The sequence below is a fragment of the Oryx dammah genome, unplaced genomic scaffold (genome assembly GCF_014754425.2).
Source record: "Oryx dammah isolate SB20612 unplaced genomic scaffold, SCBI_Odam_1.1 HiC_scaffold_18, whole genome shotgun sequence".
Lineage (NCBI taxonomy): Eukaryota > Metazoa > Chordata > Mammalia > Artiodactyla > Bovidae > Oryx > Oryx dammah.
In genome coordinates this window covers 59,596,948-59,610,559 of record NW_024070202.1, presented here as the reverse complement: position 1 = coordinate 59,610,559, position 13,612 = coordinate 59,596,948, and the positions used below count along the sequence as shown (strand labels likewise).

The 13,612-nt window shown below is 44.1% G+C and overlaps 1 protein-coding gene across 1 annotated transcript; it reads left to right on the top strand.

The window, feature by feature from the left end:
* Nucleotides 1-2,138: 2,138 nt before the first annotated feature.
* Nucleotides 2,139-12,359, top strand: LOC120877518. The gene is given in 9 exon segments (XM_040259874.1): nt 2,139-2,318; nt 6,738-6,914; nt 7,133-8,027; nt 8,030-8,349; nt 8,351-9,030; nt 9,032-10,717; nt 10,719-11,065; nt 11,411-11,995; nt 11,998-12,359. Coding segments are annotated over 9 exon segments (5,232 nt in total).
* Nucleotides 12,360-13,612: the final 1,253 nt, after the last annotated feature.

The following is a 13,612-nucleotide window of genomic DNA, read 5'->3' as shown; positions in this document are numbered from 1 at the left end:
ACCCAATTGCCTAAGGAAACAAAGGACATTTCTGCCCAGGGATTTGGTTTATATTTTTAATTTGGAATGATTTCATTTATTTATTATTTTATTTTCTGGGGGGCATAACTCATGGCATGCAGAATCTTCCTGGATGAGGAACTGAACTCATGCCCCCTGCAGTGGAAGCAAAGAATTTTAACTGCTGGACCACCAAGGAGGTCCAAATTTGGAATAATATTTTTTTGATTTATTTATTTGTTTATTTTTATTTTTGGCTGCTCTAGGTCTTTGTTGCTATATGAGGGCTTTCTCTAGTTGCAGCAAGTAGGGGATACTGTTTGTTTCAGAGCCCACGCTCTAGGGTGCACAGCCTTCAGTGGTTGCAGTACATGGGTTCAGTAGTTTTGGCTGCCAGCCTCTAAAGTACTGGCTCAGTAGTTGTGGCGCAGGGGCTTAGTTGCTCTGCAGCAGGTGGGATCTTTCAGGACCAGGGATGGGACCCATGTTCCCTGCATTGGCAGGCAGATTCTTAACCACTAGGCCACCAGGGAAGTCTCTGGAATAATTTTAGACTTATAGAAAATTTGCAAAACTATATAGTGTAGCCAATTCCTGAATACCCTTCACCCAGCTTCACCTTCATAGTACAATGATCAAAACTAGGAAATTAATACTGGAAAATCTTATTAGCTAAATTATAGATGGTATTTGAATCCCAACAATTTTCCCATTCATTTCGTTTTTTTTTTTTGCCACAGAATCCAATTGGGAATCTCATATTGCATTCAGTTGTCAAATCTACTTAGTCTCTCCAGATGTGTAAAACTTTCCTCAGTCTTTCCTTGTCTTTCTTGATCAGTCATATTTCAAACAGGATTTATTCAGAAGTTATTTATTTGAGTTGAGTAATAATGAAAGAATAGAAAAATTCCTGACATTTGTGAACATTAAGAGGAAGATGATATATTTTCTTAGAAACCCTTCAAATTATTAGAGTATGCTTTGCTAATTTTAAATGTACATATTTAAAATTATGAATTAAAATCTAGATGTTTTAAATATTTTAAAAATATTTCTGAAATAAAAAATGTTGTCTACACATTGCTGGTTTGTTTTGTTTTGCTTTGTACTGACCTGTCTTGAGCAGTCAAATATAAAATAAAACTCCTTTAGGAATGGTTTTTGGATTTACAATTTAGAAGAATTTTTGCAGAAAAGGAATTAGTATAATTGCTTTATGGCCTCAGAAGCTTAAATGAGAAAGAAATTCTATTAATTATATGGTATATATCTGACAATTTTACTACTTTAAATAGTTTAAAATAAACTTCAGAGTAGTGTAGTCAAATTCTGAATGTAAATACTTGTATATATTCTATGTTCCTAACAAGTTTAAGTTACAGAAAGCATTATTTATAAATATAATTATATATATATATACATACATATACAGTCTGTATGTATATGCATGGTTGTTTGTATAATTCTCTGCAGCATTGTGGAATGCTTTTCTGAGAGCACATGAAAAAAAATACACATTCTTCAATAAGCCATTTCATGTAACCTAAATGCACTATTTCATCACCTTGGATAATGAACAGAAGTCACAATTCTTTTTAAAATAAAAGTTAATATGACTGCCCTCCCACCTTACCACTCAAACTTATGTCTTCTCTCTGCCCCAAGGACAGCTCTCAGAGCATTCTGAATCCTGAGGGGGCTCACCCATATAGTTCAGCCCCAATGTATCCTCACTCTCACTGGTGTCCTGAGTCTAGGTGTGGCCCCTTTAATCAGAAGCGTGCCTAGGTATAATCTTAGGCCAATGCTTGGGATTGTATCACCTAACTGTCAAGCTGGGGACTCTCTACACCACTCCTGAAAGGCGCAGCATTCACAGCCAACAGAGCAGTTTCTCTGTTCCTAAGGCATCATCTGAAGTATCACACCTGGTTCCCAGGACCTTGCAGGAGGAGAACCCAAGGACAAACCACGGCCACAGTGTGCCACCTTTGTGTCGGGTGGTTTCCTGATGTCTGCTGCCATCTCTGTCTACTTGGTGTTCGCTGACAGTAGCATTGTTTCTTGAGGTCTGTGTTTGCCTGTGTGGAGGGGGTTGCTGAGCTGGAGAGAAGAAAGCCTTCTCTTACCGAGCTATGTTTACTGTGCTCACCCTCATTGGTATTCAGCTGAGTGTCTGGCACTGTTACCTGCGCTGTTCTGATACTCAAAAGAGAGGCATAGCAAGGCTAGACATGTTACAAGGAGTTTCAGAGTCAGCTATGGGGCCCATGGATTACAGAAACATGGTCTATTCAGCAGAAAAAAATATCCAGGTTTGTCAGACATGTGCATCTTTTTAAAAATAATATTCATATATATATTTGAAGTATAGTTGATTTTCAATGTTGGTGAGTTTCAGGTGTACAGCAAAGCATATATACACATATATATATGTGTATATATGCTTTTCCCAGATTATTTTCCATTATAGTTTATTATTAGCTATCAAGTGTAGCTTGTGATATTCTGTGATATAAGTCCTTGATATTTGTCTATTTTATATATAGTAGTGTGCATTTGTTACTCCCAAACTCCTAATTTATCCTTCCTTCCCCTTTCCCCTTTGGTACCCATAAGTTTGTTTTCTATATCTGTGCATCTGTAAAAAGTTCATTTGTATCATTTTTAGATATATGTATTCCACCTATAAGTGATATCGTATATTTATCTTTCTCTGTCTGACTTACTTCACTTAGTCCCTAGGTCCAGCCTTGTTGCTGCAAATGGCATTATTTCTTTTTTTTAATAGCTGAGTAATATTCCTTTGTATATATGTACCACATCTTCTTTATCTGTTCCTCTGTCGATGGACATTTAGGTTGCTTCCATGTCCTGGTTTTTGTAAATTGTGCTGCTATGAACATTGGGATGCATGTATCTTTTCAAATTAGAGTTTTCAGACTTGTTCATCCTTTTAACGATAAATTTTGACCTCTTTGGGTCTCTTTTTCTTATCTGAAGGGGAGGAGCTTAGCATATATTGGTTTCAGACCTTAAAATATGTCTATATGACAGCATTTGCCATATAAGGAACTTACACACACACACAAATAAACACATACAAGTACAGAGAGCTGGACTGATACTATAAATAATGTTGGTTACTTGATTGTGAGCAGGTTGTGCTGACCACAACCCAGTATGTGAGAGTTCATTTAAAACAAAAGTGTCCTGCAGCCAATTATAAGGAAGGAGCAAATTTTGAAATAGGGATGAACTGGACATGGAACAACAGACTGGTTCCAAATAGGAAAAGGAGTACGTCAAGGCTGTATATTGTCACCTGCTTATTTAACTTATATGCAGAATACATCATGAGAAATGCTGGACTGGAAGAAACACAAGCTGGAATCAAGATTGCTGGGAGAAATATCAATAACCTCAGATATGCAGATGACACCACCCTTATGGCAGAAAGTGAAGAGGAGCTAAAAAGCCTCTTGATGAAAGTGAAAGAGGAGAGTGAAAAAGTTGGCTTAAAGCTCAACATTCAGAAAATGAAGATCATGGCATCCGGTCCCATCACTTCATGGGAAATAGATGGGGAAACAGTGAAAACAGTGTCAGACTTTATTTTTTTGGGCTCCCAAATCACTGCAGATGGTGACTGCAGCCATGAAATTAAAAGACACTTACTCCTTGGAAGAAAAGTTATGACCAACCTAGATAGCATATTCAAAAGCAGAGACATTACTTTGCCAACAAAGGTCCGTCTAGTCAAGGCTATGGTTTTTCCAGTGGTCATGTATGGATGTGAGAGTTGGACTGTGAAGAAGGCTGAGTGCCGAAGAATTGATGCTTTTGAACTGTGGTGTTGGAGAAGACTCTTGAGAGTCCCTTGGACTACAAGGAGATCCAACCAGTCCATTCTGAAGGAGATGAACTCTGAGGTTTCTTTGGAAGGAATGATGCTAAAGCTGAAACTCCAATACTTTGGCCACCTCATGAGAAGAGTTGACTCATTGGAAAAGACTCTGATGCTGGGAGGGATTGTGGGCAGGAGGAGAAAGGGACGACCGTGGATGAGATGGCTGGATGGCATCATGGACTCGATGGACATGAGTCTGAGTGAACTCTGGGAGATGGTGATGGACAGGGAGGCCTGGCGTGCTGTGATTCATGGGGTCGCAAAGAGTCAGACATGACTGAGCGACTGAACTGAACTGAACTGAACTTCAAATCATCACTGTTCAGTCAGTGATCCAGATTTTTTACATTGGAAGAGCCAAGGAAAATAGTCTCATTGGAATAGGGGGAGGAGGGAAGGGAGGCAAGATCTCTTGACGGTACATTTACAGAGCATCTTCCTCCTCCTCCACCTCCTTCTTTGATTCTTAAAGAGAATAGATACTGGGAATGTATATCTTGGGAATAGATACTGAAGAAATAGAATATATGGGGGCAGAAACATCCTGTCCTCAAGGGACCTCTTGGTAATCCCAAACCACAATACAATCTCTCTGCTTACTTTACACACAGAAGTAATTGTTGAATTTCTCTGCAGCTTGAAAGTTTTTGCAATTAAGTATGAAATTTTATTGGAGTAGAAACAAAACCAGGATGTAAGCTTCAGGAGGGCAAAAATTTTGCCTTTGTTCTTTGCTGTATTTCAAATTCTTGCAATAGTGTATGATCCATAGTAAAAACTGAATATTTGTTCTTGAATGAACTTGTATATTTAGGAATAAATTAGTTAAATTAGTCAAATGCATTTTCTAATTCATTACTGAAAATTTTTACAATAAACTATTTTGCAGTCATTAGGATAGTTTATACCATTATTGTATTGTCATAGAAAAGTATTTATGCTATAGTGAAAGATAAGTAAATGTCTTATTTGTTTAAGACACTTATGTATATTTATGTGTCATAAATATGTGTATATATTTGTAAATTACTTTTAAAAATATCTATTACTTAAAAATTGTAAAAAAAAAAATGATTTGGGAGAATGGCATTGAAACATGTATACTATCAGGTAAGAAACGAATCGCCAGTCTATGTTTGATACAGGATACAGGATGCTTGGGGCTGGTGCATGGGGATGATCCAGAGAGATGATATGGGGTGGGAGGTGGGAGGGGGGTTCAGGATTGGGAACTCATGTACACCCGTGGCTGATTCATGTCAACGTAAGTCAAAACCAATACAGTATTGTAAAGCAAAATAAAGTGAAAATAATTGGCAAAACCAATACAGAATTGTAAAGTAAAAAAAAAAAAAAATTGTATATGTGCATATATATATGCAAAAGTCATAAGCTTGAATATAAAATATTTTTAGGTGATAGAATTCTGATTAGTTGAATGTAGCTAGTGGAATTCAAGTGGAATCCAAGTGGAATCAATAGTGGTGATTTAAAAAATAATGGTAGTTGGAAAAAAGAACAATGGTTGAATGTCAAAGCTCAGTATTAATTGTGTTAATATTTTGTTGTTGTTCTTTAGTCGCTAAGTCATGTCTGACCCTTGTGACACCATGGACTGTAGCCTGCCAGGCTCCTCTGTCCACAGGATTTTCCAGGTAAGAATACTGGAGTGGGTTGCCATTTCCTTCTCCCAACCAGAGGACTCTTCCCTACCCAGGGATCAAACTCACATATCCTGCTTGGCATGCAGACTCTTCACAGCTGAGCCAGCAGGGAAGCCCAATTACTGAAACTGAACCATACTAATTATAGAAGTATTGGAAATTATACCAGTGGTAGAAATATTGGAAATTATGGTATTAAAAAATAAAAAAAGCAAACACGCTCACTTCTGTATTTGCACAAGTTACAAAAAATATACAAATGAACAAATGATATTGAAAGAATTATCGACTTTTTCCCCCCAAGCCAAGAAATTTCTACTTGGTAAAGATATAGCATTATCGTATAGATAGTGTTAAATCAGTCACACTATTCCTCTAATGGCTAAGATGAGTAACAGCGGGGATTTTCAAGGTGCCCTGTGCATAAAGCAAATATTGCATACTATTTGGCTTACATATGTTGGCACCCCACTCCAGTACTTCTGCCTGGAAAATCCTATGGACAGAGGAGCCTGGTAGGCTGCAGTCCATGGGTTCGCGGAGGGTGGGACACTGTTACAACCTCACCAGAGCCATGACAGGCTCAGAGAGGTGCACCAGGCCAAAAATAATCCCTGAGTCATGCTTCCGGGGCTTTAGAGAGATGATAACTCTGGCCAATCAGAGGGATGATAAGTGGCCAATCAGTAAATACCAGGAAACCCCTGCAGCCAATCAACCCTTGCCAACTCCCTGTCTTTGTTCTAAACTTATAAATACTGGTGAAAATCTGGGCTCGGGGCTCTCTTCAAGACTCCACTGCGCTGGGTGAGACGGGAGCCCTGGCTCGAGCTAGAAATAAAACCCCTTTATGCTTTTGCATTGCTGTGGACGTCTTATTTTCTCAGTTTTGGGGACTCGGACTCTGAGCATAACATTTGGGGGCTCGTCTGGGATGTCTTTAACTGGGAAGAATAACATTCTCCCGGTAGAAGGGGTTTCCTCACTAGGCGGAAAGATATCTGAACACCAGTGTTAGTTTTGGATTGAGTTCAGCATAAGGCCGAGGCCCGGTATAGTGCTGGGGAGGTGGCTGGCTCTGGTTACTGGATTCAGCGTAAGGCTAAGGCCCGGTATCATGCTGGGGAGGTGGCTAGCTCTGTTTACTGGATTGAGTTCAGCGTAAGGCCAAGGCCCGGTATTGTGCCGGGGAGGCGGCTGGCTCTAGTTACTGGATTAGGTCCAGCGTAAGGCCAGGGCCCGGTATTGTGCCGGGGAGGCAGCTGGCTCTGGTCCAGCATAAGGCCAAGGCCCAGCATCAAGCTGGGGGGACGACTGGCTCTGTAAACATCCTGCAGGTAAGATTGAGTAGAAATTCAAGAAGACCCAGTGTTATGTTGTTGGTGGCCACTTTGTGTTTGTTGTCTGTTTGTCTGTTTACTGTGTTTGCGTGAGTGCTGGCACCATCTCTGCTCTTTGTCTGCTCTTTTGGCTCCCCATGTACTTTTCTGTGATCATGGGACAAACAACTTCTACTCCTTTATCTCTTATGACTAACCACTTCTCTGATTTTAAGTCTAGAGCACAGAATCTATCATTGCTGGTGAAGAAAAGCAAGTTAGTAACTTTTTGTTCAGCCGAGTGGCCTACTTTTGATGTCGGCTGGCCACAAGAGGGCACCTTCAGCCTGCCTACTATTCGAGCAGTCAGAGAGAGGCTGCTTGCCCCCTACCCTTCAGGGCACCCAGACCAAACTCCATACATTCTGGTCTGGCAGGAACTGGTGGAAAACCCCCCGGCCTGGCTAAAACCTTTTCTTTTTCAGCCCCTCACTTCCCTTCCCTCTTCTCCGTCCTCGGCTTCAGTACGTCCACAGGTACTAGTTGTGGAAGCATCCAAAGAGAAAGAAGACAAAGAGTGCAACAACCGGATGAAACCAGTATTCCAGGAGTCCTCACTATACCCCAATTTACTCGACCTGGAGACTGAACTCTCCCCGCACCCCTATGCAAATCCACTTTTGCCCCTGCAGGTTCTTCAGGTCTCTTCTGAAAGGATACAGAGGGACACCGTGCCTTCGGCCCCAGCCCGGGAAGGAGGCCCCGCCCAAGGGACTAGGGGAAGAACCAGGGGCATCACCAATATGGCGGAAGAAAACAACCCGGAAGCCCCCTCCTCCACAGTCCAGGCATTTCCAGTTCGGGTGGGGCCTGCCCGAGCAGACGGAGAACGGACATACCAGTACTGGCCCTTTTCCACCAGTGATCTTTACAACTGGAAAACTCAGACCCCTTTATTTTCTGAAAAACCTCAGGGCCTCATTGACCTTTTAGAATCTATCCTTTTCACTCATAACCCCACCTGGGATGACTGTCAACAGTTGTTACAAGTGCTCTTTACTACAAAGGAACGTGAACGGATCTTGTCAGAAGCATGAAAGAATGTGCCAGGGGTGGATGGGAGACCCACTAGCAGCCTAACCTGATTGATGAGGGATTTCCCCTGACGTGGCCCTGCTGGGACTTCGAGCACGCTGAAGGTAGGGAGCGTCTCCGAGTTTACCGCAAGACTCTCGTGGCCGGCCTCCGAGCGGCCGCCAGGAAGCCAACAAATTTGGCTAAGGTAAATCTGGTTAGACAAGAGCCAAATGAGAGCCCAGCAGCTTTCCTTGAGAGATTAATGGAGGCTGTTAGGCAGTACACCCCCATGGACCCACAAGCCGATGAGTCGCACGCAGCAGTCATGCTAGCATTCGTGAATCAGGCAGCCCCAGATATCAGGAGGAAACTACAAAAAAATAGAAAAGTTGGGAGAGCAATCCCTGCAAGACCTGATGAGGGCAGCAGAGAGGGTTTTTAATCATAGAGAGACTCCAGAAGAAAGAGAAGAACGCATTAGGCGAGAGGAAAGAGAATTCAGGGCCGAAGAAAACCATAGGAACCAGAAAGAATTAGCCCAGATATTCTTTGCAGGGGTAGAACAGGGAGCTAATTCTTGGAGAACAAGGGAAGTCCATTTGAAGGGTGAAAAGAAGCTAGTAAGGCAAGGACTTAAAAAGGACCAGTGTGCATTTTGCAAAGAGAGAGGAGACTGGAAGAATAAATGCCCCAAGAAAAACCTAAGGGAGAAACCTACCAAGCAGGAGATGTCCTCCACGTCCTCCACAGGGGCCCACATCCTATATACAGGAGAGGATAGCAATTAGAGGGGTCAGGGCCCGGCACCCCTCCCCGATTCCTGGTTAACTATACATGTGGAGGGGAAACCGGTTGGCTTCATGGTGGACATGGGAGCTCAATACTTGGTCCTTAACCGGAAAGATGGACCAATGTCTAAAAAGACCAGCTGGGTACAAGGGGCCACCGGAACTAAATGATATGGATGGACTACTAAACGTCAAGTGAACTTGGGGGCCCAACAGGTGACCCACTCTTTTCTTGTAATACCAGAATGCCCAGCACCCTTGTTGGGAAGATACTTCTAAAGTCAACGCCCAAATTCACTTTGACCACAGAGAGATATCAGTTCTAGATGGGACCGGACATCCCATACAAGTTTTGTCTCTGGCATTGAGGGACGAATACAGACTGTATCAGCCAAAGCCGCTCATGGCCATTGACCCCAATGCACAACCTTGGGTCCAAAAATACCCTCTGGCCTGGGCAGAAACTGTGGGAGTAGGACTAGCCAAGCAGAGACCTCCCATCGTTGTCGAACTGAAATCGAGCGCCACCCCTACCTGGGTAAAACAATACCCTTTGAGCCTAGAAGCCCAACGAGGAATTGCACCACACATACGACGGCTTCTGGAGGCAAAAATTCTGAAAAGATGCCGATCTCCATGGAATACTCCCTTGTTACCTGTGAGAAAGCCAGGGGGAACAGAATTTAGGCCTGTGCAGAATCTTAATGAAGTCAACAAACGGGTGAGTGATATACATCCAACCGTCCCAAACCCATACACCCTTTTGAGTGGCCTCCCATCAGACTATGTCTGGTATACTGTCCTGGACTTGAAAGATGCCTTTTTCAGTTTACCCTTGGCCCCCTTGAGCCAAGAGATATTCACATTCGAATGGATAGAAGAAGGCAACCAGACCCCAGGACAGCTAACTTGGACTCGACTTCTGCAAGGCTTCAAGAATTCACCAACGCTATTCAATGAGGCTCTGGGTGAAGACCTCCATGAGTACCGGGTTGATCACCCCAACATTGTTCTATTGCAATATGTTGATGATCTTATGCTAGCTGCTACCACTGAGGAAGCATGCCTAGAAGCAACAGGCAACCTCCTTCAAACTTTGGGGACCTTGGGGTACTGGGCTAGTGCAAAGAAGGCCCAAATTGCTAAGCAGGAAGTCATATACCTAGGGTATAAAATAAAACAAGGATGGAGATGGCTGATGCAGGCCATGAAAGAAGCCATATTGCAGATCCCTGAGCCAGCAACTCCTCAACAAGTAAGAGAATTTCCTGGGACTGTTGGGTATTGCCGGCTATGGATCTTGGGGTTTGCTGAAAAGGCCTGGCCACTATATGAAGGAAGTAGAGAAAACAAAAACTGGACTTGGACTGAGCCAATGAAACGGGCTTTTCAAGAACTCAGACAGGCTCTACTGGAAGCCCCAGCCCTTGCTCTCCCTGACCCGTCCAAACCCTTCCAATTGTTCGTAGATGAAAAACGGGGAGTGGGAAAAGGAGTCTTGACGCAGCAGTGGGGGCCTTGGAGGCGACCAGTGGCCTTCTTATCCAAACGACTGGACCCAGTGGCTGCGGGATGGCCGCCTTGCCTCTGAATCATTGCTGCTACTGCCCTCCTGGTCCATGATGCTGACAAGCTGACTTATAGACAGCGACTCCTGGTCTACACTCCCCATACCATCGAAGGGATTCTGAAGCAGCCACCAGGTAAATGGATCTCTAACGCCCTTTTGACCCATTATCAGGCTTTGCTGCTGGACACCCCACGGATACACTTCCAGACACCCTGCTTCCTGAACCCGGCTACTTTCTTACCCAACCCGGAAGAAGACAGCCCCCTCCATGATTATGGTGAGATATTGGCTGAGACGACGGCAATACGAAAAGACCTAACTGATGCACCTTTAAATAACAGTGAGCTGATATGGTTTACAGATGGAAGCAGTTTTATGAAAGATGGACAGAAAGGCTGAAGCCGCAGTAGTTGATGACTCTGGAAAGATAATATGGGCTGAAGCCCTTCCCCCGGGTACCTCTGCCCAAAAATCGGAACTAATAGCCTTAATACAGGCTCTAGAGAAGGCAAAGGGAAAAAGAGTCACTATTTATACTGACAGTCGGTATGCATTCGGCACCGTACACATCCAGGGTCCAATATATAAAGAATGGCGGTTTTTGACAGCCGAAGGAAAAGAAGTTAAAAACCTGCCTGAGATCCGCAGACTCTTAGCAGCCATCCAACAGCCTCGAGCAGTGTCAATAGTACATGTCCCTGGACATCAAAAAGGAAGAGACATCAAGGCTCGAGGCAACTGAGCCACTGATATGGCGGCTCATGAGGCGGCTGACAGGGACTGCACAGCCCCTATACTAACTGTGGGGCTACCACCCCCAGGTATGGGAACTTTGCCCCCAACCCCCAAGTATTCCTCTTCTGATCTCAGTTGGATTCAAACAATTGCCAGCCCTCAGGAGGGCGAAGACGGATGGTATCGAGACCAGGATGACAACTTAATATTTCCAACCAACTTAGGTCAACACCTCTGTACGCACCTACATCTGACCACCCATCTAGGAGAAAAAAAGACTCTAACCCTCTTACAGACAGCACGTTTGCAGTTTCCCCGATAACAGGTGACTGTACGAGACATAGTCCAGGCCTGCAAAGCGTGCCAGATGATGAAGCCAGGAAAAAGACAGCATACGGGAATGAGGTACCAGGGAGAGAGGCCAGGGCAACACTGGGAGATAGATTTTACAGAGGTAAGACCAGGCAAGTATGGGTACCATTATCTATTAGTTTTGGTGGATACTTTTTCTGGATGGGTGGAAGCATTCCCTACTAAGGGAGAAACAGCAATGATAGTAGCCAAAAAGCTCCTAGAAGAAATAGTACCTAGGTTTGGGCTGCTGGTGACTATTGGCTCTGATAACGGGCCTGCCTTTGTGAGTCAGATTGTACAGGGACTGGCCTTAGCTCTGGGGACCAAATGGAAGCTGCATTGTGAATACAGTCCCCAGAGCTCAGGACAGGTTGAGAGGATGAATCGGACTCTAAAAAAAACTTTGGCAAAATTGGCAATAGAGACTGGCAGGGACTGGGTGACTCTCCTTCCCTTTGCTCTTTTCCGTGTGCGTAATACCCCCTACAAGCTGAACTTAACCCCTTTTGAAATTATGTATGGGAGGCCCCTCCCATATGCCCTATCTTTGAGGGAAGAAAACAACCACCCCCTACTTTAGGACAGTTCCAAGAAGACCTGATGGCATTAGGCAAGGTGCATAAGCATGTCTGGAAATTGATCAGGGAAATCCATGAGGGTCAGAACAAGGGGACCATCCCCTCACATAATATTGGCCCTGGAGATTGGGTCTGGGTCAAGCGACACCAACCCAAGACATTAGAACCTAGATGGAAAGGTCCTTATGTTGTTCTTCTTACCACCCCCACTGCTTTAAAGGTTGACGGTATCTGACCTTGGGTGCACTGCAACCACGTACGCCAAGCTACTCCAGGAGAGCAAGAAAGGGCCCAAAAAGAATGGGAGATAACGCTGCAGCCTTCAGACCCCTTCAGACCCCTTCAGACCCCTTCAAGATAAAGCTCATCTGCTGACAGGATCCAGACAAATCATCCTGACTGTCCTATTGGTGACCATCCTCCTCGACCCTGGAGCCACCCATGACAACCCGCACCAGCCGGCCAAAATCACCTGGAAACTTCAAGACCGACTAACACAAGAGGTGCTCAACTTAACCACGGAAATACATCCTCCGAACACCTGGTGGCCAGACCTATATTTTGACCTAAAGCGGTAGGTGTACCTTGGGCAAGGGGTTTCCTCGGGATGCAGGAGTTCTGGGCATGCCTGGGCCACCAGAAGACCAAATGGAAGACTTGTGGGGGGGGACACAAGATTATTTTTGTAAATCATGGGGCTGTGTTACTTCTGATGATGGACCTCGGCGCTGGGAGGCAAGAAATCGGGACCTACTTAACTTCTTGTTTGCAAAGCCCACCCCCAGAGCCCCTGGGGACCCAACTTTTAAATGTGGAGAGAGTTGTAACTATGCATAAGGTTCAATCGGAAAAAAAAAACAAAAAAGGAGAGGGCTTGGATTTCTGGCTTATCCTGGGGAACACAAACAAGAACGGTGGCAGGCACGCAAATTTATGGAGGAATTATAATTATAAGCCAGATTCTAGAGCCAACGCAAATACACAATATAGGTCCCAACCCAATAGAAAAAATTGACGTAACTCCCAGCCCGACCACAGCGGTTTCCACGTCCTTTGTCTCATTCGATCCTCTGGGTCCCATTCGCAACCTCAAAAACTCAGACCTGTTATGGAAATTAGTTAAGGCAGCCTATATAACCTTAAATCAAACTAACCCGGAAGCAACTAGATCTTGCTGGCTTTGCTATAATCTATAGCCCCCTTACTATGAAGCAGTGGGTCTAAACTCCTCTTACGGCCTGACTGATAATATAGATCCTCCTCAGTGTCGCTGGGGAGAACGGAAAATGGGCCTCACAATGAAAAAAGTTTGGGGAAAGGGACTCTGTGTGGGCAGAGTTCCACCCAAAAATTCCCCCTTATGTGCCTACACAGCTGAACCCACAGAGCTAACTGAGATTAAATGGATTATCCCAGAGATGGGGGGATGGTAGGTCTGCTCACGTACTGGTCTAACCCCTTGTTTACACATCTCAGTATTCAATCCTAAAGAAGAGTTCTGCATCTTGGTGGTAGTTGTGCCAAAAATCCTGTACCACCCTAAAGAGATAATGTACGACTACTGGACCCAAAAACAAACACCCGGTCAAATGATACAAGGCAGAACCAAGAAAG